The sequence below is a fragment of the Haliotis cracherodii genome, unplaced genomic scaffold, assembly GCF_022045235.1.
Source record: "Haliotis cracherodii isolate W230 unplaced genomic scaffold, xgHalCrac1.p SCAF_4, whole genome shotgun sequence".
NCBI lineage: Eukaryota > Metazoa > Mollusca > Gastropoda > Lepetellida > Haliotidae > Haliotis > Haliotis cracherodii.
This window is the reverse complement of record NW_027266297.1, coordinates 58316405-58344302: the sequence shown is the minus strand read 5'-3', so window position 1 is coordinate 58344302 and position 27898 is coordinate 58316405. Positions and strand designations below refer to the sequence as shown.

The 27898-nt window shown below is 40.3% G+C and overlaps 2 protein-coding genes across 2 annotated transcripts in view; one reads left to right on the top strand and one right to left on the bottom strand.

Annotated features, from left to right (window-relative positions):
- Positions 1–27898, bottom strand: part of LOC139480331 (proto-oncogene tyrosine-protein kinase Src-like) — a 62403-nt gene that overhangs the window by 16378 nt on the left and 18127 nt on the right. The window contains exons 2-5 of the mRNA XM_071263393.1: positions 3326–3510; positions 2887–2983; positions 2052–2156; positions 903–994 (exon numbers count right to left, since the gene is read on the bottom strand). Coding sequence (XP_071119494.1) covers positions 903–994; positions 2052–2156; positions 2887–2983; positions 3326–3485 — 454 coding nt within the window. The 5' untranslated portion in view covers positions 3486–3510. The remainder of the gene's footprint in view (positions 1–902; positions 995–2051; positions 2157–2886; positions 2984–3325; positions 3511–27898) is intronic.
- LOC139479526 (octapeptide-repeat protein T2-like) lies at positions 20465–21290 on the top strand. Its single transcript, XM_071262370.1, has 2 exons — positions 20465–20528; positions 20941–21290. The coding sequence occupies exons 1-2, from the start codon at positions 20465–20467 to the stop codon at positions 21288–21290; spliced, it is 414 nt and encodes a 137-aa protein (XP_071118471.1).

Genomic DNA, 27898 nt, shown 5'->3' with positions numbered 1-27898 from the left:
CAGATTAATGTCTGTTGTATCAGATTAATGTCTGTTGTATCAGATTAATGTCCAAGGAAGACCCAAAGGAGCAGAGGATTGTAATAAGGACAAGCAACAGATCCTGACATGGCAAAGGGATGTAACTCTGTACTTCACCTTAATGAGTGAGTGAGTGAATATGATTTTACGCTGCTTTCAGCAATATTCCAGCAATATCACAGCAGGGGACACCAGAAATAGGCTTCACACATTGTGCCTATGTGGGGAATCGAACCCGTGTCTTCAGGCTGCCCAGACGACACTTTAACCACCAGGCTACCCCACTGCCCCTACTTCACTTTAAGCCCCTGAGGGTCACAAGAGTGAGTGAGTATGGCTTAAAGCTGCTCTTAGCAATATTTCAGCAATATCATGGCAGGGGACCCCAGCAATTGGCTTCACACATTGTACCCATGTGGGGAATCAAACCTGGGTCTTCAGCATGACGAACGAACACTTTAACCACTAGGCTACCCGGCCGCCTTAAACAACAAATAAACAAACAAACGAAAGATATGTACTGGTCATGATGGTAGGTCAAGAGGTTGTTACACTTGCAACATGAACTGAACTTGACTGGGTGTCTGTCTTCCCGTCCCATCAACACAAATGTCTGCATAGATGAAACAATGACAACAGGAGCAATACTGACACACATTTCTAAAAGACTAAGCCGACGATCTGAATCAACCAATACTTCCCTTTTCTTTATTTAATGGTTTGTAAAATTTCATGACTCCAAAGCTCTGAACCATGGTTCAACACCAGTAAAGAATCGGCTTGCCCAGCTTGTAAAGACTACTGGACACGGGCATCAGGCAATAGTATTTTAACCTCTGTAAAGGTCCCTCATGGTTAACTAGTTCAATGTGAACCCTCACCTGTGGACTCTCTGACCAGGAAGGTGCCAACCTTGTTACCAGGGAGAAGCAGCATCTTGTCGGAGTCTTTGCGGTCAAAATTAAACCACCAACTGTAAAAGCAGGGAGAGAATTATTGAAATATACCATTCAACAGGTGTAAGAGAACACCCAATTCTTTCATATTTCTACTGTTAATCTTGCATTGCTGGTCGCTATAGTATCACAGTCTTCCAGCATTTTTAAAAGGGAGGGGTCCAATATTTCAAAATACTCTCAGCAATATTCCAGCAATATCACGGCGGGGGACACCAGAAATGGGCTGCACCCATTGTACCCATGTCGGGAATCGAACCCGGGTTTTCGGCGTGACAAGCGAACGCTTTAACCACTAGGCTACCCGACCGCCCCAGCCTTTTTTTTTACTCCTTCCGGAACAGTCAAGGCCATGGATTACACCTTGCAACATCTCACCATCTGCTTATGGAGGCGTGGTATGTATAGACTCTTCTGTTCAATTTGGTAGAAAATTCACATCGGCGCTTAACACAAGGGAGATAACTCAGTGGTTATTTGGCTTAAAAAAATTAATGAATTGGTTCCCGGGCAATGACTTTTGAAAATATAGTGTGGGCTGTGGTTTTGTTTTGTTTTGTTTTTTTGCTTGTTCAAACTATTATGAACCAAATAAACAGTTGTGTACCATCAACCTGGGAAAGGGCCTTCCTACATAAACAAGCATACAAACTCCTATCGCCGCCATGACCATAATACAAGATGCGCAGTAAATCATGTGCGCATGTAAAGGGAAGTAACTGCGTGCTATATTGGATCACACTGTGTTAAAGTATTACAAGTTTTATATTCCTTTAAAAATGAAATAAAAACAAAATGTGGGCAGATTTTATGATGATTTAGGCGGTGCCTGAGAATCAAGACTATTATTATTTTTAGCCTTAACTATAAATAGCTGGTATAGAAATCCTTTTCGTCAAAGTGTTTAGTTTATAAGTGTGAAGACTACTTATGTTTCAGGAATTGTTATACATTTTTAAGGCCTTTTCAAGGGAAAATCTTTAATCAAAGACGTTTCAAGACAGACCTCAAAGCTAAAGGCCTCAGTATGTTGCCACACTGCAGTGAGTGGAGGGATGAATGTGGACGACTTACTCTTGTGCTTGTGGGGAGTCATCATCCTTGCACACGTAGTTGCTGGGGATGTAGCCCTGGTGCCCCGTCTTCACATTGGTCGCTATCCACCAGTCACTGTTCTGACTGGAACACAAATACCTTGGGGTTCAAATTAGCTGATAACACACACATGATACGCATACATATACCTCATCCTTTCGATCTATCTCCACATCGACTATTGAGCGTGAGTGAGGGAGGGAATGAGGAGTGAGGGAGTGAGGGACTTTTATTCTTTTCTCATTGGTAAATGTAAACTTGGCCTTGGCCAAAGCAAAACAGATCATATCAAATTACTCTCAAGAATAATTTTGAAAGAATTCTTTTCAGCTTTCAATGAATGTATTGTTTCATTCACGCTTGGCTGGACTTCCAGTAGAACACGGATAAGACGAACTGTTTAAAAAGCCCTGATTTATCTCATATATATTATTATATAAAATTTACGTACATAACGAACTCTCTACAGCCAACTAACGTATATAGCCAACTGATATGTGATCCCTGACAATCCCAAATACCACTAACTAGTGAGTAGGACCCAGATACCCACAGGACTACCCGGTCTTAAATTAAGACAAGCATCAGGCAACTTCAGTGTATGCAGGTCCAGATCATTTTATACGTGTATCTGAGTACTTTTTGCAAAGGCTCCGGGAAAACATTTCCCAAGCAGCCATTTTGAATGCAAAAGGGTCAGGTAATAGGGGTTTGGGGACTTGGGTAGCAAATTATGACTAGTCCCAGCCCTAAATAGGTAACATAGAAAGGTAGAGAACTTGGGCAAGTCTAGGTACATATCCTGATCACCCACCTGGCTTCATCGATCTCCAGACGATCCCCCTTCCTGAAGGACAGGTCATCTTCATTAATACCCTCGAAATCATACATAGCCAGGAATTTGATGACCTCTGTGAACAGGATAAAACAAAGAACAGCTTGGTTACACTTACATACTCTGAACAAGTTTAATAGTTCCCGAGCAAAACATTTTTCATAAATACTTTCCAAGTGGCTTTTATGGTTTCTGAGGATTAAGATTCTTGGAAAAAATTATTGGTTCTATAACTTTACAGTGAGAATTCCTTTGTCTTATACAAAACTGGCTCCAAGCCAATTTCTGAAACATAATGTAAGGGTCTGGTTGTCAATTTTCAAAGCGCCTGATGCACTTATTTTGGCTAATACATTATGGCATTGTAATTAAGTTAATTTTCACATTAATAATGTTGTTAGCATCATTCATTTCTCACGTTTTGATGGCGGCAGTGGCGGCAGGTCCCGCTTGAAGCCCACGCTGACATCATTAGGGCTGGTTGGCGGACTGCTGTGGTCGACAGGACCGCCATTCAGTTGGTTGATGGAGGGCGGCAACTTGCCCAGGTCCTCCTTTCTGGATAAACAGTTTCCCATTTCTCCTGCAGGAGGCTAGCTTCACCTGGAACAGAATCACGCATGTGAGTCAAGGACGTGTAGTGTGAGTTAGGACGTGTAGTGTGAGTCAAGGACGTGTAGTGTGAGTCAAGGACGTGTAGTGTGAGTCAAGGACGTGTAGTGTGAGTCAAGGATGTGTTGTGTGAGTCAAGGACGTGTAGTGTGAGTCAAGGATGTGTTGTGTGAGTCAAGGACGTGTAGTGTGAGTCAAGGACGTGTAGTGTGAGTCAAGGATGTGTTGTGTGAGTCAAGGACGTGTAGTGTGAGTCAAGGATGTGTAGTGTGAGTCAAGGATGTGTAGTGTGAGTCAAGGACGTGTAGTGTGAGTCAAGGATGTGTTGTGTGAGTCAAGGACGTGTAGTGTGAGTCAAGGATGTGTTGTGTGAGTTAAGGACGTGTAGTGTGAGTCAAGGACGTGTAGTGTGAGTCAAGGACGTGTAGTGTGAGTCAAGGACGTGTAGTGTGAGTCAAGGATGTGTTGTGTGAGTTAAGGACGTGTAGTGTGAGTCAAGGACGTGTAGTGTGAGTCAAGGATGTGTAGTGTGAGTCAAGGATGTGTTGTGTGACTCAATCTTGAATTATGTGAGTCAAGGTTGTGTTGTGTGAGTCAATCTTGAATTATGTGAGTCAAGGATGTGTTGTGTGAGTTAAGGACGTGGTTTGTGAGTCAAGGACGTGTTGTGTGAGTCAAGGATGTTGTGTGAGTCAAGGACGTGTTGTGTGAGTAAAGGATGTGTTGTGTGAGTCAAGGATGTGTTGTGTGACTCAATCTTGAATTATGTGAGTCAAGGTTGTGTTGTGTGAGTCAAGGTTATATTGCGCAGTGAAGAGATTGTTGTGAGTCAAGATTGAGCAGTGCAAGTCAAGGTATACTTTGAAACAAGGTTGTGTTGTGTGAGTCAAGGTTGTGTTGTGTGACTCAATCTTGAATTATGTGAGTCAATGATGTGTTGTGTGTATCAAGGTTGAGCTTTGTGAGTCAAGGTTGTGATGTGTGATCACTAAAGGTATTCAAACATATCATACACTGTTGGTATGCACTGTATTTCTGTGTGTGTATGTTCATTAACATATGTGAATATTTGCCAAAAGATCTTATTTTCATTGAGGCACCCAATATGAAAAAAAAGTTGCATTTAATTTAACTTAACACTGCCTTTAAAGAACAGACGAATGTTCTTTCTGCATATTCAAAATTACAGTGTGATAAAAGATGTCCCAGATAGTCTATGTGGTCTGTACTTGCAAACATTTCCACTGCCCCAGGAGCCAGTGACAACATGGAATGAAATACCGGGAATCCTGAAAATGTTAGTTTGATGTTTTGGACATTGCACCTTTAAAGTCGTTTGGTTGACATCATCGAGTCACTACTGTGAAGCATTTAGGTATGTCAACACCCAGTTAAGGAAGCTACTAAGCTAAAGTATCAACTTAATATTTGTGGTGAGATTGAAATACCAAACCATTTCCTTGCTGCGTACAAATTTAATTAGACAATGGTTTGGGTCCATTCTGAATGCTTAACTTACGGCTATAAGAAACTGATCACCATGATTACAAGATACAGTTGTGGTCTAAGGCACTTGAAATCAAGGTACAGACTTACTTCCCTTACATGTGCCAGGATCTGCTACTTGGGGGTTCGAAACCTAGAATTGCTACATTATGAATAGTACAATAACCGTACTCATTGTTAAATCATAACAAGTCACATTGAACAATTGATATGTCAGTATTGAAATTTCATCTTCATGATCATCATAACAGCACTTGCAGTATAGTGTGAAGCCCAATTCTGGTGTCCCCCATTGCGATTTTGCTGGAATATTGCTAAAAGCGGCATAAAACAATACTCAGTCACTCACTCATTTCAGTATCACATAAACTGACAGAGAGAGAGAGTGGATGAGTGAGTGAGAATAAATACATTTTTCAGGGACTTATCTAGGATAAACTAAGTGCCCTTGGCAGGCAAAATGGGAAAACTTCTTATACATTTAAAACTGGAAAACAAATATAGGGTTTTTTTTCCTAGATTGAAAGGTAATTTAACATTTAATTTTAACATTGAATCCAATGCAATAATGTTCAACTATTAGCATTGTAGCCTCTTCTCCTATATTGATCCCGTTGTCAGTGAAATCCAGGTCACCTCAAGAAGCCATAACAGTAGTCATAAATATAATAATATAATATCCCATGAATTCCAATCCCATATCTAATTCCAATTTGGGAATTATGACTGACATTTGCTGCCGACCTAGGGACAAATATCGACCTCTAATCCGGTCCAGATAAATCACTGTTTTTTTTCAGAAACCAAAACTGGTTCCTCAAAACTTTGGCTAGACAACTATGAATCATCAATTTCAAACAATATAACATAATTATATTGCAATATTCCATCAATGCATGTTCCTTCATTCTGTTTAGGCAGATAGTTTAGAAACTAGCACTTGAATTTTGCATTTTCACTTTTCAGTTGACATCGTACCTGCATTCGTTGAGTGTACCACTATACATGTCATACATATCCTTAGTAAAATGGCATTTACCTAACAATGATTGTCCAATTTGTACAAAACAGCCTAGGGTTTTTTATCCATTTCAAGGAAACCAACCTACTGTTTATTATATCATGTATATCAACATATACATGACATAAATATTTTAACAACGAAAGAATCCATCCCCAACCTCGAATCCATAAATTAGAACCAATTATGTCTGACTTATGTTCGAATGAAAACCATGCACAGTGTCATCTCTTTCAAAATAACACTGGCAGAATGGTTACAATGAGCTCTCAGCCACCACGATAAAAGCCTGGACTGTTTATTACCTCACCATTGTCTGGTTGGGTAGTTAGGAAGCAATTTCTGATTCACTTTAATGTTTCCTTTTATCTATACAAACGCAGATACTGAGAAATTACCACTAGTAATAGCATCTATTTGATTTTTAATGTATGGGATTTTCCTGCTCACTACCGAATAAATGTGTTGATTATCATGCCATGCCGTAAAGGATGTTCAGTATTGTGTTGCCATGGCGACACTGTTGGATCATATTTCAATACCGTATTCGACGTAATAAGCGTTCAGGGCTCAAAATTAGAAATAGGGGCTCTTATTAGAATATAATTTTGGTGAAAAAAAAGATCGTTGAGTTTTTCGGTTTATGTACCTGAAATGATACAAAAGAAAAGTCTGTGCATATTATTCACGACAGATATATTTTTCCAGACTTAAATTGTCCATAATTAAGGGTTCATATAAGACATGAGTGTGTATTACACGCGAATAAATAAGTGTTGTGTACATTGATCAATCGGAAGAGGTGCTAATTGGGATTGTTCACTAGCCAATATATTAGCAAATATCACCGTAGGCGCTTATAACGTCGAACACGGTACTTGCTTGGTACCATGTGATACTGCAGTAATAATGGTCATATTATCTCTTCATAATAGAAAGTGTTCAAAATGTCACAATTTTAAGTGAATTCAACCTCAAAACATTGCAATAAAAGTAATTAGTGAGAATTGATAAATTAGTAAGGGTTTATCAGCAATAAAACTAGGAGTAAACTGTCTGTAAAAACATCTAATTCAGCTCATATTGAGAGAATTAAAAAATCAATGGCACAAATGTATGAAGTGACAGAAATACCTGTAGGGTTAGCACTCAAGGTGGTATAAATTGTCTTGTCCACACAGGTAACAAAACAGCCAGGCTGAGTGTATTTGCTCACAGCAAAAGAAGACAACAAACATTTGACAACAGCGTAGGTGATGGTGCTGTGGTGGAGATGCTGATGATGACGGGGGCGAAACGGAGGTGAGACGGCCCAGGACATGAGACAACATCATGTGACTACACACACTAACACCAGGGCGACACATTTTTACACGACACAGGTGTCAGTACACACTAAACTCTGGTGTGAATGGTGTCGTTGAACGGAGGAGCCGGTTTGAAGAGCCAAGGTCCAGTTATACATGCAGTTCCTGCTCGTCATGGCTTCATAACATCTAACAAAATAAACAGTTTAGCTCCACGGCAACAGATTTCGAAATAATTGTTGATAATGGGATATAATCTTTGTTAAACATATATAATGTATAAAAATATCCATAGGTATTTTAAAACCGGAAAAAGTTTTATCAAGTCTTTGGATGGCATTTAGAAGTGATACACATCAGGAAGAGAGTTTATGGATGTCAACTTCTTTTATAATGAAGGACACAATGTTTCGGATTATACTTACTCAATCATGTGATGAAGGAGTAAAGTATATACTCCAAAACCATGAAAATGTTGTCTTCCACATAATAAAGAAGTTGACATCCGTAAATGCTCTTCCTCAGGTAAACGTTGTTGTCTATTTGACACACAAAGGTAAACTGTCAGTCTTCATATTGTGATTTTTCAGAAACACTTCACTAAAATCTTTATTTAATGGAGCTTAATTGGACCCTTGCATGCCTTTGGCTTCTGAAAATATTTTATTTATTTTTTCAAATTAAAGTTTAAAAAATGTAAAATTAAAATTCTGACCAGAAATCTTGAACTTTTAAGCAAATTCTGTTGAAATGATTATTTACATTCCTCATTACAGTTGTACGCCAGATTGAATGGGAAATTGTTGATTTGAGTTACAAATGTGCTATTTGATATCAAAAGATGTTTGTGGAGGTCCACTATCCATTATTTACTGTGAAACTTCCTTCACAAAAGACGACCGCTTCCATGGTCTACTGGTAAAGCATCCGCACGGAGAGCAGAAGGTCCGGGGTTCGATCCACGGCCACGTCATACCAAAAGACGTTAAAAGATGGTACTTGTTTTTACCCTGTCTGGCGTTTGGCATTAAGGGGCTAAAACAAGGACTGGTCGGCTCGGAGTCACTATACTATGTCTGAGTGGGGTATTCATGTTAAACTGCGGCATGGTATCTCAGTGAGCTAGCACTATAAATCGGGATCAGTCCGGACTAGTACAATCACACACACACACACACACACACACACACACACACACACACACACACACACACACACACACACACACACACACACACACACACACACACACACACACACACACACACACACACACACACACGGCTATATAAGTGCAATAATCTTGGACGCAGAGTTAAACCCAATTTCACCTCACCTCACTACCTTCACAAGAGGACAAGAATCGCAAACATGGCTGACAATTGTCTTTCAAACCTTATGCTAGTTTAAAAACAGATTCTGTTCTAAGCTATAAAAAGTATTCAGGATGGATTATAAACAACTTCATATAAGCCTGAAAACAATGCATGGGACATCCTGAAATGAAAACAAGAATTACTTTCAAAAGCTACAACTGTCATCACTTCATATTGAGTGACAGCAGGGCCCTGAAAACAGCTGACAGGAGGGATCATCCAGTCTGACAGCAACACGAGGCGTGTCAAATTATCTCCAACACACAATTCATATAATCATGATACATTCAGTGAGGTCTGGATCCCCAGCAGCCTCATCTTCAACATCCGGTGATTATACTACTCAAAAGAAGTAAAAGAACCCCAAATTTGACAAGTGACCATAGTTTATCTGGCTAGGTATGACATATAAGCTGTAGTTATATGAAAAAATTTAGCATTCTTTAACTTCTTTTGAGGAGTATATATCTCCATTCTTATATATGAGATGGATAAACTAACAGTTTCAAATACAATTCCTCCGATCGTTGCATCAAAACTCTATGAAGTTATATAATTGTCTATTTTGTGACTGAATCACCAGCAGATTGGCACGTGATTGCTGATCCCTGCTTATACTCTTAAGACCCGTGTAGATTCCGGGGTAGAATAGGTCTTCAGCGACCCATGCTTGCCATAAAAGGTGACTATGCTTGTCGTAAAAGGCGACAAAGTGGTCAGGTGGTCAGGCTCACTGACTTGGTTGATGCATGTCATTGATCCCAATTGCGTGGATCGATGCTCATGATATTAATCACTGGATTGTCTGGTCCAGACCCGATTATTTACAGAAACAAACAAACCAAACCAAACCAAAACCTGCTTATACTCAGTAATCTTAATTTCTGCCTATAAAACAATGCATAGCAGAACTGGAAAAACAATTTTAATGGCGAATCATCATGTCTACTGATATTTTATCTTAAATTTCACATTTTTATTGACCAATTGAAGTTTATCATCTGTAGTTTTATTTACAGCGCATATGATGTTGACCAATAGCGCTCGATCACCCCTTTATGTCGCATATACACGAATCAACAACAAAAACACATGTCAGTCTAGCTGCACCTATATATCGATTGTTTATGCAATCCGGTCCACATCATATGGGTCTGAGGTTTTAATATCTGGCAAGTACTTTCCCGAAAATATCCGTTTGGCAAATTAAAACTGACCAGTTTGGACTATTTCAAATTGGACATATTGCAGTTATCACCCAACAAAGTATATATATATGTGATGCCTGCATTCGATCAGTAAATAAACATATTCATGTAAGCAAGCGAAAAAGGCTACCCTGGCTAAGTACATAGTGTTTTTCATCTATTCTTTACCGTGTTATGCATATTTGCACGAAGCAACTCATGGTTGAATTGGGTTATAGTGATTTACTGTGTGTATGTGACGCAAACCCGCTGCTTATCTGCAGCTCTGTATAAATCATTCCTGGCCCCAATCATTTGTAACCTGGGCTTTGTCCAGTGGACAGGGTAGTGGTTCGACCCTGCCATTGCTCCTTTGGTCACAAGCTTTACAAATCTATTCACTTTCCAATTAAAATATATCCTTAAAAACTAATCCCACCCTTTAATATCGCTTAATTTACATGAATAAAAATATGTCCCAAACCAGAAATGTCCACCCCAAATTGAAGCATTAGCAATGTGGAATATTTAGTTTAATTGGGGTCTAAACTTAGTAATGTAGCTAAATATATCAGTAATCACTGTTAGCCATCTTACTGAACTTAAACGCTCAAACTTTGCACACTTCCCCCGTCACAAGCTAATAATAAATTGATTGTAGATCTGCCCCAAACTGACATTTACAGGGATCTATCATACACCTGAGCAGACCATATTAAGCATCCATGTACACCGTCATCCTTTCACATTGTCATCCTTGTACAAATATCATCCATATCATCCTTGTAAACTGTCACCTTTGTACACCGTCATCCTTTCACATTGTCATCCTTGTACAAATATCATCCGTATCATCCTTGAACACAATCATCCTTGTACACAGTCATCCTTTTACATTGTCATCCTTGTACAAATATCATCCGTATCATCCTTGAACACAATCATCCTTGAACACAATCATCCTTGTACACCATCATCCTTGTACACATATCATCCATATCATCCTTGTAAACTGTCATCCTTGTACACCGTCATCCTTTCACATTGTCATCCTCGTACAAATATCATCCGTATCATCCTTGAACACAATCATCCTTGTACACCGTCATCCTTTCACATTGTCATCCTCGTACAAATATCATCCGTATCATCCTTGAACACAATCATCCTTGTACACCATCATCCTTGTACACATATCATCCATATCATCCTTGTAAACTGTCATCCTTGTACACCGTCATCGTTGAACACAATCATCCTTTTCATACCGTCATCCTTGGTACAAAATCGTCCTTGTACACAGTAATCCTTGTACACTATAATCCTTGTACACCCTCATCCTTGTACACCATATTCTTTGTACACCATGATCAATTCCCACACTGTTGCCACAACTGCTCCATACAAGGCCATAACTGGTTCAGTCAGTAGAGGTGCACCGACTGATCAAACTTTCAATACATCACAGGTCTTCATGGACTGACAGTAATAAATCGATGACAACATCAAATACCAAAACATAAATACCGCCAAACACCACCATTAGTAAATAGCAAGGTTGAAATGCAGTATGAACAGACACAACATAATATTAGTTTCACTGACAATATAATGACACACATCAGTCGAAATTGATAGATATTGATTCATAAATTGCTTAATTATCTGGACATTGAGTCTTCAAACTAGTACTGATCGATACTTTGGATTTATCATATGAAGCCTCACAATCATTCAGTATTTGTGCCGCTTAAAATAACATTTAGATTTGAAATACACAAAAATACTTGTTGATAGCAATTGAAGTGGCAGAAACTAACAGTTCTCGTCTACTACTCCTTATAGTGAGTGAGTGAGTGAGTATGGTTTTACGCCGCTTTTAGCACCGCCTCTCTAGTCCTCTCTAGTCCTTATAACCTTAACTATCACTCAGTTTGGCAAGTTTGCTAAGCAATTTTAATTATCATGTCGTCCCAGTTGTGACACTTTTGAAAAGTGAGATTCCCATTCAACCCAAAGACTCACAGCCGCACATGTTGGTAACAATTCCCAAATTGGACAAGAGTTTGTGTGAGTGAGTTGGGCTTAACGCCGCTTTTAACATTATTCCAGTTATATCACAGCGTGTCAGCTTAATGTGGGAGGAAAGCCTGAAGTGATGCAGGTCTAAGGCGTTTACCACTTCGGTGAAACCCACGAGCACGGGTATGGTGCTGACAAACCCAGAAACATAATCGGGTCAAACCAGGATTCAAACCCACAATCATAGGTTTCTGCTGTGCTCAAGGGACGCAACTCTGCATAGCGAATCGCAGCGCCCTAGACGACTGGGCCACCCGTGCCCCCAAATTGGACAAGAGATGACTGAACGTGTACGTGAAACAGGACCCTGACTACCTGTCAATGGACCCCTGATTACTGCATGTAGCACAAAAACTTCTCTACAAGTGTTACTTATGAAAATAAAACAAAATTAAGCACATTATTGACCATTATTGAATGACATGAAAAAATATCATAAGAATAATAATAATCGGTCCAAATTGGAGAAAAATGCGCAAAATTTGAGCAATATATTCTGTTTTTGACAGCGAATTTCTCCTATGTGCATATTTTTCAGAAACTTACAGTTCGTATTTTCTGTATTTCTCAAATGATGTCACACACGTTACCGTTGAAACTGGAGTTACAGCCATGTAGAGGTTGAGGTGACTGATGTTGTGATGACAACAGGACAAAGGACATGCTTAGTTTGACACTACTGCACTGAATGCAATGCTACCATGTCAAAATACATGGGAATTTAGGAAAATAAAAACTATTCACAAGCTGCATAAACAAAATTATATTTTTCCCCAACTCACCTACCAAGGGCAGTTAGTTAGGTGATAGATAAATCCCTGGTGTTTGTTGTGTCGTGTATACAAACATCGTGATCCTTGTTTATTTACACAATGAAGATGTCAAACAAACGACATCAAACAACTTAACATAAACAATAGCTCCGGGTACATTCTCTCACGAAGTAAAAACCCATTAATGCTGCTTGCATATTTCCTTCAGGCAACTGAAAGAATATTTGTGTCAAAGTCTATTTAGTTGGAGTGAGTGAGTGAGAGTAGTTTGGTTTGGTTTGGGTTTTTTTCTAACGCAGTCTATAAATCATCAAGCCTGGACCAGACAATCCAGTGATTGACATCATAAGCATCGATCCACGCAATTGGGATGTGATGACATGCATCAACAACAAGTCAGCAAGCCTGACCTCCGGACCCGGTTAGTCGAATCTTACACAGTAAGTGAGTGAGTGAGTGAGTGAGTGAGTGACATATGGTTTCACACTGTGTTTAGCAATATTCTTAAAGGGCTTCATACACTGTACCCATGTGGGGAACTGATTGCTGTCAAGCAAACCCTTTAACCAGAAGGCTACCCCACTTATTTCTCAGTACAAACCAAAAGTAAATTTATAGTATTGATTGATCACGCATTGGTGGTCACACACCAGGTGAGACCACAGTATCACATCAAAAATTACAGGAAAAACCACCTCTGACGTTCTGAAAGAAATATGCAGTTTAAATCTAATGATGTCAGTCTTTATTTCCGCTTGATCGGGCGACTAACGGGATCGGGTGGTCAGGCATGTGACTCGGTTGATGCCCGTCATCGTATCCCAATTGCGTAGAACAATGCTCATGATATCAATCACTGGATTGTCTGGTCCAGGCTTGATGATTTATAGACTGCTGTCATACAGCTGGAATATTGTTGAGTGCAGCACTAAACAACAAACAAACTTGTCACCAATAATACACAGCTGATGGGGGGGGCACGGGTGGCCTAGTCGTCTAAGGCGCCGCGATTCGCTGTGCAGAGTTGCGTCCCTTAGGCACGCCAGAAAACTATGATTGTGGGTTCGAATCCCGGTTCGCCCCGATTATGTTTCTAGGTTTTTCAGCACCATACCCGTGCTCGTGGGTTTCACCGAAGTGGTAAACATCTGAGACCTGCATCACTTCGGGCTTTCCTCCCACATTAAGCTGACATGCCGCGATATGACTGGAATACTGTTAAAAGCGGCGTTAAACCCAACTCACTCACTCACAGCTGATAGTTATGTAACCAAGTCACTAAGCCTCATCACACCCCTTCCATCAGTCACCACTTGCTGAAGACCGATTCTAACCAGGACCTTCACAACATAGGCTGCTGAGGATCCATTCTTACCCAAGATCCCCGAAGGACTGGTCCACTTACAAAGAGAACAAATTTCTACTGTACTCCCTTGACACAACAGACGACCCAGGCTGTTTAGTGGTTGGTAGAACAGTGACCAAAGCATACCTTACAGTATAGGGCCACAAAGTTCGGTCAAATCAACAAGCAATAAAAACACAGGCCAAGTTAAGGGTGAGAAGACACTGACCCTGTCATTAATCATATCAGACATGTCAAACATGTCAAGGCAGGATGGACGTAAAAAATACATAAAATGAAACTGAATTTTTTCATAGTTAGGCCAGGCGTTTTATATTTTTCGGATCACAGACACACCAACTCTAATTTTTGAGAAAATGTAAACAAAAAAAATCAGATTTCCATTTTTTTTCCCCCGCCGAAAGCCTTTTAATAAAAAACATATGAATTTACCATTGTAAACTAGAAAAGAGACACATAATCGATCTTTGTTGATCTCGAAGCCGAACACGAATAGCCTCCCTTGACAATTGTCCATGTTGTAAGTTGTAGAATTTGTATTGTTACAAGGGGCTTTATCTTCACAAATGGCGGTCTTTTGAGCACAGAATATGTTCATAAGGTATGCCAGATGCAAAAAAAATGCATCTTGGCTTCTTTATGAATTTTTTTTCCCCTCCTCCAACCCTGGATTTTGGGCTGAAAAATCCGCAATCCTAAAAATTAAAAAAGCGTGGCCTTAGGCATTTAATCTTTTATGTTTTGGTTTACAGATTAGAGAAACATAGCAACTTTAAAATCAAATCAAAATGACTTTTCAGATATTGTTATAAAACCACTGACTCTAACATGTCTAGAAATAAGTTAACATGAAATATTAGTTTGTGTTGAAAGGAGGATTCATTGCGAAATATGAAACACATAGTGAAGTGTTAACCGCAAAGTTTGAGTGAGTGAGTGAGTGAGTTGGGTTTAACACCGATTTTAACATTATTCCAGTTATGTTAGGCATGTTAGCTTCATGTGGGAGGAAAGCCCGAAGTGATGCAGGAATTGCAGCACCTTAGACGACTAGGCCACCCGTGCACGTCACAAAATTTGAAGCGAAATAGACATACAGTTACTGCCCTTCCATATCCAAATCCACCTGTGCAGTCATTTAGCATGTTTAGGTGGGAAAATGGCGACATTCATCTGCCTCATGAGGGCAGTCAAGAGATTTGTTTTTGCAACCACCGACATTGTAGAACAAAATATATTTCCATAAACAACCAAACAACAAAATAATCATAACATTGAGCTTTAGTCGCGACAATAACCTACCATGCTACCGTCCACACCACAGTGCTCATCAAGGGATGAAACCAACACTGAATTAAACAATGCAGGAAATTAAACAATTTCAACAAAATAGTACCGGACATAAAAACTCCCAGCAAGCCTCAAAGTGATGCCAATCTGTAAAAAACATTTCCTCATTTAGACCTTATGATCCAAAAAGAGGCCGAAAAATTACTTTAAAATCCAAAGGCCTATACTCATGTCAAGTTGAACTATACCTGATGAAGAGGGAAGAAGTCCCGCTGAAACGTCACAAACAATTGTCATCCCAAACAATCGTCATGTCTTCGTATCTTTATGTCAATACAGATATAAGGAAGAAACTGAAGTCATAGACACAACCACTCTGTCCCTTGAGAAGCGCCCTGTGCTTCCATCCTAACTTGGAGCACTGGGTACGGAATGTGTGGAGTGCAGACACTGTGGCCGAGATAAGGCCAATCTGGAATGGGTCATCTCTGGGACTGCACTGTTCTTCTGAAGCTAGGCTGAGACATTCATGAAGTGGGCAGACGCTGCTGTTTATCAACTGACCTCAGCTAACCTGACGTGCTCAGGGTTGAACCTAACAGTGTCCAAAATAACTGCCTGTAGATCCGCCTGCCCTTAGTCTGTCATACAGACCCTGATACAAATATATCCAGTATAGACAATGCAAGTCTATAATGTTTGACAAGACCAGATTACTGCAGTATCTGAAATTTAAGCGAGTCTCTGGGCTCCTTTTTATTATATTTTTGTCAAGAAAATTTAACAACTGTTTTTTTCTGTAAGATATGTTCATTTCAGAGACGAGGTGTTAGTCCAGCCTGCCTATGCCTGGTTTCTCTTATGTCTGGCTGCATGAAATTTTCCTCCACCTGTCCGCCAGATAATTTTAAGAATGCATATTTATCAGTTTTATAATAACTCCTTGTAGACTTTCCAATCATTGTTTGCATCCTTGATACTGAATCAAGACAAGACATATCTCTTAGTTTTTGCGATTTTTCAATATTTATAATGTCTTAATGGGGGGGGGGGGGGGGGGGATCTTTGAAGATGGGCAGGCAATACTCATGGTTCACCTGAGCGCCCGACTGTCTTGTTGGGTTTTAAGATTATTTCAAACACTGGAACCTAATGTTTTATGTATCTACAGATGGTTCCTTTGAGCTGTTTTTCGCACAGAGGCTGGTTTGTTTTTCTAATCATGTTGAGACAGGTCACAAATACAGTATAAGTCAACAATGTACAACATAATTGTACATAACCATGACAACAATGGTTGTCAGGGCACCCTCTGGTTTTCTGTGCAATCTAAAATATAAAGTCCCCGACATACTTATCGATCACTTCTTTCAATGTCATCACGACAGTTTCCACCAAATTCTTTATTAACTTTATTCATGCAATACTGCTTCCACCACCAACTTCATTTTACAAATGAGTTCAGACTACTCTAAACTTAATATCCAATCAAACTGCTTGGAACTGTATAGGTGTGAGAAAAACAATCGAAACTTAAACATTAAAACATACATACTCAGTAAGTGTTGCTTTTTTCGCTTCCTTGTGAATTCCTGTTACTCGACAGACACAATTAAGTACATCCAACATATCCTCATCCAATCACAAAACCGTAACCATGGTGATACGATAAAGTTACTCTTCATTTAGTCTTCGGTACCCGAGAGAAGCTTGGCACTCCTGGGTGATACATACACAAGCATCCATGTCCAATTACCAGAATCGGAAAAAAGCCTGAGCAATTTCAACTCCATCCATTGAACAAAAGGAGGAAGTTTCTCCTCATGCAATAATTAGGAAACACGATCCAGCTTATAAAACAATCTCTCAGATGTCTGATATGGAGCAAGCCCAGCAATATCAGGCACACTGCATCTGGCCAGCGTTAATGAACCCAGGTCTGACGCAGGTCAATGAATAGGCTTCACTGGGTGGGTGGGACGAACATGCGCGGGAGTTTTTGCCACGATGTTCCTTCAAGCCTGGCTGCCTGAATATTGATCAGTGACACTCACTCACCTGATGTAAACGGGATGTGTTGATTCAAGATGTGAAACAATAGAGTAATTGATCAGGAGAGCTGTGAAAATAGTTGACACAAATCATTCATTTACTGATATTAAACAGTGGTGCTATTACCAAGGTGTGAAACTAACACATTAGGGCCAAAAATCAAAAGAAGGGAATTTAAAAAGTGTTTGAAGAAACTAACAAGGGTCATGTTTTTTATGTCAGTTTTATAGGGCCATCATGCAGCCTGATGAGAGAGAAGAGAGAGAGAGAGAGGGAGGGGAGGGGGAGAGAGAGGGGAGGGGGAGAGAAAGGAGGAAGAAAGAATAAGAGAAAGAAAGAAAAAGACAAGAGAAGAAGAGAGGGAGGGAGAGAAAGGAGGAAGACAAAGAGAAAAAAGACAGAAGAGAGAAAGAAGAGAGAGAGGAATAGAGAGGGAGAGAGGACTAAAAAGAGCGAGGGAGAGAGAAAGGACTAAGATAACTTTCAGGATTCAGCCTCTGGGTAAAATATGAAGTTGAAAGAGTCAAGGGCCCTGGGACACAGTTTCGTACGGGGCAAGTAGCACTGATATAGGATTGATACCCATTGTGTTTAACTACAGAAATTGGAAGTAGATGTGGGGTGGAGGTTGTGGGTATGTGTGCCGAGGTGGGTGGGTGGGTGGGTGGGGTGACAATAACAGTCCTTGGTTATGGTACACAGTTTCCAACAAAAGCCAAGCCATGGCTGACTGTCTCCCTGGTTGTGCTAATTGTACCTAAGTATAATATCCATCGTAAATCACGACAGTCTGTGAGGATTCCGGGTCAGAATAAGTCTGAAGCACTCAAGCTTGTCATTACACTTGGCTGAGTCGATCTGGCTCATGGTGTCAATGTGTCTGACTGAGTCGATCTGGCTCATGGTGTCAATGTGTCTGACTGAGTGGATCTGGCTCATGGTGTCAATGTGCCCTGACTGAGTCGATCTGGCTCATGATGTCAATGTGTCTGACTGAGTGGATCTGACTCATGGTGTCAATGTGCCCTGACTGAGTGGATCTGGCTCATGGTGTCAATGTGCCCTGACTGAGTGGATCTGACTCATGGTGTCAATGTGCCCTGACTGAGTTGATCTGGCTCATGGTGTCAATGTGTCTGACTGAGTCGATCTGGCTCATGGTGTCAATGTGCCCTGACTGAGTGGATCTGGCTCATGGTGTCAATGTGTCTGACTGAGTGGATCTGGCTCATGGTGTCAATGTGCCCTGACAGTGGATCTGGCTCATGGTGTCAATGTGTCTGACTGAGTGGATCTGACTCATGGTGTCAATGTGCCCTGACTGAGTGGATCTGGCTCATGGTGTCAATGTGCCCTGACTGAATGGATCTGGCTCATGGTGTCAATGTGCCCTGACTGAGTGGATCTGGCTCATGGTGTCAATGTGCCCTGACTGAGTCGATCTGGCTCATGGTGTCAATGTGCCCTGACTGAGTGGATCTGGCTCATGGTGTCAATGTGCCCTGACTGAGTGGATCTGGCTCATGTCAATGTGCCCTGACTGAGTGGATCTGGCTCATGGTGTCAATGTGTCTGACTGAGTGGATCTGACTCATGGTGTCAATGTGCCCTGACTGAGTGGATCTGGCTCATGGTGTCAATGTGCCCTGACTGAGTGGATCTGACTCATGGTGTCAATGTGCCCTGACTGAGTGGATCTGGCTCATGGTGTCAATGTGCCCTGACTGAGTGGATCTGACTCATGGTGTCAATGTGCCCTGACTGAGTGGATCTGGCTCATGGTGTCAATGTGCCCTGACTGAGTCGATCTGACTCATGATGTCAATGTGCCCTGACTGAGTCGATCTGACTCATGGTGTCAATGTGCCCTGACTGAGTCAATCTGGCTCATGGTGTCAATGTGCCCTGACTGAGTCGATCTGACTCATGATGTCAATGTGCCCTGACTGAGTCGATCTGACTCTTGATGTCAATGTGCCCTGACTGAGTCGATCTGACTCATGGTGTCAATGTGCCCTGACTGAGTCGATCTGGCTCATGGTGTCAATGTGCCCTGACTGAGTCGATCTGACTCTTGATGTCAATGTGCCCTGACTGAGTGGATCTGACTCATGATGTCAATGTGCCCTGACTGAGTCGATCTGACTCATGATGTCAATGTGCCCTGACTGAGTGGATCTGGCTCATGGTGTCAATGTGCCCTGACTGAGTCGATCTGGCTCATGGTGTCAATGTGCCATTTAAATTAGATTTTAGTTTTCGCTATCACTAAACAAAGATCTGAGGACATCCCATTACGGGTCACATCAGCACGACTTTTCGCAAATTTTGACAGACCAATGAAAAGACTGACAAGAAATCGAAATTGGCCAATCACAAGGCAGCTTTCTTTAGCTTTATGATACTAGTTTCAAACTGGCGACTATGCTTCGAAACATATTCTCGATTAAAAAATATAAAAATGATAAGAACATTCTGGAATGGCTGATACATGGCCTAGATTGTATGGATATAATCATAAAACCCGTAACTGTCGTTCGGAATACCCTGTGTTAAATATATAGTGGTTGCATGATTAGAAAACACATTCCGACTGTCACTTTCATGATCTGGTAAGTGACGCTCTGATTGGTTGGATGAAAGGTCGTTCTGACGTGACCCGTAATGGGATGTCCTCAGATCTTTGTTTAGCGATAGTGAAAACTAAAATCTGATTTTAACGAGATTGGCAATGGCCCTGATGGAAACTGAAACATTGTGTCTTGACATTATCCGAAGAAAATCATTAACTGCTTGGTTGATATAAATCATAAAATGTTAGCAGAAACATCAATTAGTGTTTGAATGACTGGAATTAAACTTGCTGGGGCTGTCACACTGCCAGAGCCAAGCACCCCTTTAACACTCAATAGCCTCTGCACCTTGTCACTTCGTAGGAATAACTATTCATGTGAACAGGAATATATTCAGATTTTCCACCAATACATGTACACAACACATGCAGTAATTCACTTCCGTGTTGACAGTGGCCATGTTGACAGTGGCCATGGTGAGAGGGGCATGTACTTATCAGGAAGATGGTCCATGGTCTTTACAAAGCGATATCTACCAGGGCGACATTGACTTCATCTCACTGTGTAGTTGGGTCATCATTAAACTATAAATACACATACACATCATCATATTGCCGGGGTCGTCTGTTTGTCTGGATATGAATGATGGTAATCTCCACGTCAGGCCCATCATTAGCTGAATCTATCAGCTGTTTCATCATTTTACATACATGCTCCTCTGTTCTGTCCCCAACAATAAAAAAATCCAAAAAGATATTCATGAGCTCTAACTTTAACATGTTTAATTGTTCCGAATAAATACATATTCATATTCATATTTTTTTTATTTATTTTTTTTCAGGGCTTAATTTAAGGAACGTGTTTAACATGCACTAAGTTTCGCCGAAGAGAGAGAGGGGGAGGAGGAAGAGAGAGAGGTAGAGGGGAAGAGAGAAAGAGAAGAGAGAAGAGGAAGAGAAGAGGAAGAGAGGGGAGAGGAGGAAGAGAGAGAGGGAGAGATGAGGAAGAGAGGGGAGAGGAGGAAGAGAGGGAGAGAGATGAGGAAGAGAGGGGAGAGGAGGAAGAGAGAGAGGGAGAGAGATGAGGAAGAGAGGGGAGAGGAGGAAGAGAGAGGGAGAGAGATGAGGAAGAGAGAGAGGGAGAGAGATGAGGAAGAGAGAGGAGAGGAGGAAGAGAGAGAAGAGGAGGAAGAGAGAGAGGGAGAGAGAAGAGGAAGAGAGAAAGAGAAGAGGAAATGAGAAGAGGGAGCGAGAAGAGGAAGAGAGAGGGGAGAAAGGAGGGAGAGAGAAAGAGAGAAAAAAAGGACAAGTCAAAGAGAGAGTGAGAGAAAGACATTGCATGGTAATCACATGGTACAAACACTTGATCATGATTTACCCATGATAACCTTGAAATTTCACGTGTATCGCACTCATTGCATTAGAGAGTACTGTATGTTTCATAGGCTAGGCCACTGGTGTGATAATTTACGGACATTTTACTGGTTTTACATGTGACAGATTGAGAAACTGTCTCTTCTCCTTCTTTTAATATCATGTAAACTAAGTAGGTGGGAATAGCAAGGTATTTCCCCCTCCTATCATAGTCAAGACATTCGCTCGTCACACTTGAGAACTTGAGATAATCTCTACATCCATACAATGCACCCAGCAATTTCTGACGCACTTCGCTTCAACACGATTGATATTGATTGAATTGTGGTTAGTCCATTGAACACATCCAACGAGTCAACAATTACGTTTAACTAGTGGATAATGTAACAAAACTAGACCAGAGGATGTGTGTAACACCATTGACAACAGACAAAAGGAAGTGCAGTACACCGTGGTACACTATTCCATACTGAAACGATGAATATGGCCTGTTAAGTCCAGTGTATATAATACACAGAAAATCCACAAAGTTATTGAACAAATCAGTTTATAATCAACATCTATTTACAAATCTGAAAACCATCAAATTTAAATAAACTGTCTACAAGTATTAATTCTTTTATGCTCAGCAACTCAAACCAGGAAACAAGTGCATCACAATACTGACATTTTCTGGTTATCAATCATAATGAATAATGATTTCACCCTCTTGAAAAGCCTTACGAGGAAACATTAAAAAATTTAAACTGTCATAAACAAGGGCAAAAGTGAGTGTGGCTCACTAATACCCCCAACCCACATAGTATGCATAGTGTGTCAGTAGTTTCAAATTAAATAATGGATAGGGTTTGGGTTTGAAAAATTCCTAAAAAAATGGAAAATCAATAAAAACAATTTTTTTCTTTTGACTGCACCCCTCCATATGACACAGATTATATGAACTAAGTTTGAGATGAATCCACTGAATAGTTTAAGAGAAATCGCGCGGACAAAGTTTTTGGACGGACGGACGGAACCTTGGTATAACTATATACCCCCAACCTAAAAAGTTGGGGGTATAAAAAACATAGCTAAAAACCTAGAGCATTTGGTGCACACGTAAGGAAACAGATTTTTATGAAATATGATCTGGTATTGTGTCACATGTAAATATAATATTCCAAATAAGGTCCAAACACGATCAGAAAACCCTTTAGATCTTAAATAGTTATTAATTGATCTAAAACCAGTTATTTATTTCAACTTCCAAATCTCTTCATCATTTCCATCCTTCTGGAGTTCTGCATGAAGAAAAAAACTTTCTTCTTATTCTTTTTTTCTTTCTTTTTTTTTTTTTGGGGGGGGGGGGGGGGGCGCGTGTGTGTGTGTGTGCCACCTGGGGATTTTACTAGTTATGTCCCTTCTGTGCCTCTTCTATTGACCAATCAGACTCTACCTGTCGTAGACTAACATTATGTCTCTGAAATCTTATATTACACAATATCCTTCTTGACTCTAAAAATATAAAAAAATTCCTTATGCTGATTTCATGGAATAGAGCTAGCTTGAGCTGGCTTGACTTGCTTTTGTATGCATTTCTAGACTTCTTTTTTTTTCATAAAATAAATATATTCCACAGTCATTGTGCAGGACTATACCTCTCGTATCACTTGCATTTGCTTCAAACAAAATGGCAGTGCCCAGTCAGGATGAGCTCTTGGATAATCAAGATCTATGTTGTGATAAAGCGAGTCTTACATCGCGAAGTGCATCAATCACTTGGGCAACTTGATTAAAAACATGTAAATATTTGGACAATATCTGCTGACGCTGAGTTGTCAGTGCACATGCTTTGCAAATCCTGCAATCGACCAACATCTGCACGACAGTTTACGAACCGGATGTCGATTTCTTTATTCGATTTTGATAGGACTACGGCTATACTTGTTAGTCCAGCCAAAATATAAGACCATAATACCAGCCAAGTTAGGCAAAGGTGGAAACAGGACTTTTATCATCACTTAACTCCCTTGCCTCTGGAAGATGGTTTACTGAGGCTGACTGTTAAATCCAACCCTGCAATGGTGGCAAACACTATAATGATTATTGTCCAAGCAAACAGTTAATAAAGAGTATAACTATAAGCAGCTGATGTTATCAATGCCTTGGCATCCATATATCCGGTATTCTCTACACTGACACTTTGTTTCCTAGTGTACAACAACATCAATAGCCTGAGGATATAACAGATAAACATCATGAACTTAGCAATAAGACAGAACCACACATTAGCAGCCTGTGGATATAACATTTCTTTGTTTGTTTGTTGTTTAACCCTCATCGTGCCTGGCGGTCAGCTGGCTTTGCATACCGCTCAGTGCCACAATCAGCAATATTCCAGCTATATGACGGCGGTCTGTAAATAATCAAGTCTGAACCAGACAATCCAGTGACTGACATCATGAGCATCAATCTACGCAATTGGGAAACGATGACATAAATTAACCAAGTTAGCAAGCCTGACCACTAGGGCTGTTATGATTCACTCGTGTTTCGGTGAATCGAACCGTATTCATTCATGAATTGAATTCGTTATTCGTAGCCACTAGAATCGAATATTTATGAATATGCAATCATGTGCATTTACATACCCTGTACCTAAAAATATCCATAAAAGTTTATTAAAACATATTAAATGCATAGATTTCTTCAAAAACAACAAATTATAATATTCAATTTGACAGTATTGTGGTCACTGGTCATTGTCGCATTTGAGCAGAAACTAGTTCCTGGATAAGTGCAGTATATAAATGTTTAATATAATAATAATTAACAAACCATGTCAAATAATTAATGTTATTGTTTCACTTAATATAACAAATAATACATCAACTAGTAATTGTATTCGTGAATTAATATTCATATTCGTTACCCTATATTCGTGATACAAATCGTATTTGCCTCATAGTGTATTCGTTGCAGCCCTACTGACCACCCGATTCCTTTAGTCGCCTCTTACGACAAGCATGGTCACCTTTTGCGGCAAGCATGGGTTGCTGAAGACCTATTCTACCCCGGATCTTGATGGGATGGGGACAACAGAGAGTCAACACGGTGATGTTGTTCATAAAACAGGACTATACAACAGCAGCCTGTGGAAACGACAGATGTACAACATGGTGATGTTGTTCATAAAACGACACGAGTACACAACAGCCTGGTGATGTAAATGATAACAACATAGTAATATAAGGGTAACGCTATTTTTCAGGGCATTATCATTTGCAGAAGCCTGAGGTTTTCCATTAACTGCCCGACGAAGGAGGGCAGTTGAAAAGACCGAGGGCTTCTGCAAATGATAATGCCCTGAAAAAGAGCGTTACAGTTATTATAGCTAAAATGGATGGAATTTGTTATTAAGTAAAAAGAAACAACAACATCGGTTTTGAAACATTTACTGCAATCAACACGAATGTCACTGACCCACTTTTACAAATATGGAAACGTCATAGAACAAACCAGATGACGTCACTATAATACGTGACGTCATTTTCTCTACCCTATGACGTCACCTAACAACGGGCTTGATAATAGTCCGTCGTCAAGCAATATGAGGGCATTATCAAGTTACAGTGGCCCGCTCATTTCTGATAACGTGCGGGCAGTTTAATGATAATTCTATCCATTTTAGCTATAATGTCTGTTATACAACACAACACTGAAACGACAGATGTACAACATTGAGATGTTGTTCATAAAACGACACAAGTACACAACAGCCTGGGGATGTAAACGATAGACAACATAGTAATGTCTGCTATACAACATAAAAATGAAACGACAGATGTACAACAGTGAGATGTTGTTCATAAAACAACACGACTACCGTATTCGACGTAGTAAGCGCCCCGTTCTAATAAACGCCCACGGCGATATTTGCTAATATTTTGGCTAGTGAACAATACCAATTAGCATTCCTTTCCGATTGATCAATGTACACAAGACTTATTTATTCTTGTATAATACGCACTCGTGTGTAATATGCATTCTTAATTATGGGCAATCAAATTCTGGAAAAATGTATATGTGTCAGCATAAACCACAAAATTTATCTTTCAACTCTCTTTTTTCCACCAAAATAATATTCTAATAAGAGCCGCCTATTTCTAATTTTGAGAGCGCCCTGGGCGCTTATTATGTCGAATAGGGTATACAACAGCTGATATAAAAGATACGTTGTTCGTAAAACAAACAACTGCACTGCCGACTAACACAAATCAGTTACTGATGACCTACCCAACACGAGAGGAAACTCTTGTCAACGACAGAATGTTACCCATTTATACTGCAGGCAGGGAGACAGACACCTGCAGCGTGTACAGTCATGCTGGCACAGCCAGGGTCAGCAGATCTACTTCCCTGTTGGAGCTAAATGTGTGCCAGGTCTTTTGTGTGCTGATAAGCTTGGTACAATCCAAACCAGTCCTCAGATTATTTCAGACCAGCAGTGGATATATTATTAAATTTGGGGGGGGGGAATCAAAAGTATTCATCCCATAATTTCAACTGTCTCAGAAGAAAATGACCTGTGGCCATTATTATGTAACTTACAGTGTTACCATGGTTACATTTTGTTTTGTTTTTTAATTTGTTTGTTGTTTCACGCCGCACTCAGCAATAACCCAGATATGTGACGGCAGTCTGTAATTAATCAAATCTGGACCAAAAATTCCAGTGATTGACATCATGAGCATCGATCTACGCAATTGGGATACGATGACATGCATTAACCAAGTCAGTGAGCCTGATCACATGATCCCGTTAGTCGCCTTTTACGACAAGCATAGTCGTCTCTTACGACAAGCATAGGTCCCTCTTACAGCAAGAATGGGTTGCTGAAAATCTATTCAACCCCAGATCACGGATCTTAGGGTTTTATAAGACTAGTTCGGAGGACTAGTGGAAGCTGTATTTGACATGTCCTCAATTTGTAGTTAGTTCTGCTTGAATAATAAAAACATGTTTACATTTTCTGTCAGTAATAGTTCCAATTTGATTTGTTTTTATGTTTGATTGTTTGTTTAAAGCATCACTCAGCAATATTCCAACTATGTGACGGCGGTCTGTAATTAATCAAATCTGGACCAAAAATTCCAGTGATTGACATCATGAGCATCGATCTACGCAATTGGGATACGATGACATGCATTAACCAAGTCAGCGAGCATGACCACCCGATCCCTTTAGTTGCCTCGTACGACAAGCATAGTCGCCCTTTACGGTAAGCATGGGTTGCTGAAGACCTATTCCAACCTGGATCTTCACAGGTCCCCAATTTGTAGCAAAATCAGACATCAATGAGAACTGGTTTTAAAGCAATCAAATGCTACTTGCCTATGAGGACTACCATCACTGGAAGTTTATTTGTTCTCAGCACAATTTGGTAGTCTCGGGCTAGCAGACTAGAGTGAATTTCAAAGGCTGTGGAGAAACACTTTTATTTATAGCCATGAGTGGTCCATTTCTGAGTGAATGAGAATGGTTTTACGCCGCTTTTAGCAATATTCCAGCAATATCACGACGGAGGACACCAGAAATGGGCTTCACACATTGTACCCATGTCGGGAATCGAACCCGGGTCTTCGGCGTGACGAGCGAATGCTTTAACCACTAGGCTACCCGACCGCTCCGTCCATTTCTGAACACTTTAACATGGTCAAACATGATGTAGTCATACATATGAGATCATTTCTAGAGGAACTACTAATTCTGTGTGTGACATCATATGGTGGTATTTTCATCCTGATCTGAAGTTCAACATCCTGTTGTTGTGAAGTGACAGTATTCCACAAAGAGCATGACATTATTATACGTAATATCTTCCGTGTCTCCTTGAAACCAGTGTACAATCTATCATAGCACCATCAATACTTCATGTTTTTTAATACACAACGTTCCTCCCACACCTATGAATAAATACAGCCAATATGAGGTGTAGTCGCTATTTTTATAACCAACAAATGAAACCAGGGAATGGTTTCACAAAATGGAAACCAGCAAGAAGGAAAAGCAAGGGCTCTGACCAATAAGCGGTCAGGTTACAATGCACAAATGGCCATATTTCTCCTGCATCATGTTTCCTGCTCTTTCGGAAATCTTTCTTCACATTGTTTCTATATCAGTGACTGAGTATGGTTTTACGCCGATTTTAGCAATATTCCAGCAATATCACGGCAGGGGACACCAGAAATGGGCTTCACACATTGTACCCATGTCGGGAATCGAACCCGGGTCTTCGCTGTGACGAGCGAAAGCTTTAACCACTAGGCTACCCGACTGCCCCTGTTTCTCTATCAGGCAACAGTAAAGGTCGCACAAAATTCATGCAATTTGGAGTAGGGCCCATTTGGATACCAGGGGTCATGTGCTTATCCACCTACTATGTATATAACCAATACTTGCTACATGTGAAGCTGCTATAGGATATTACACAA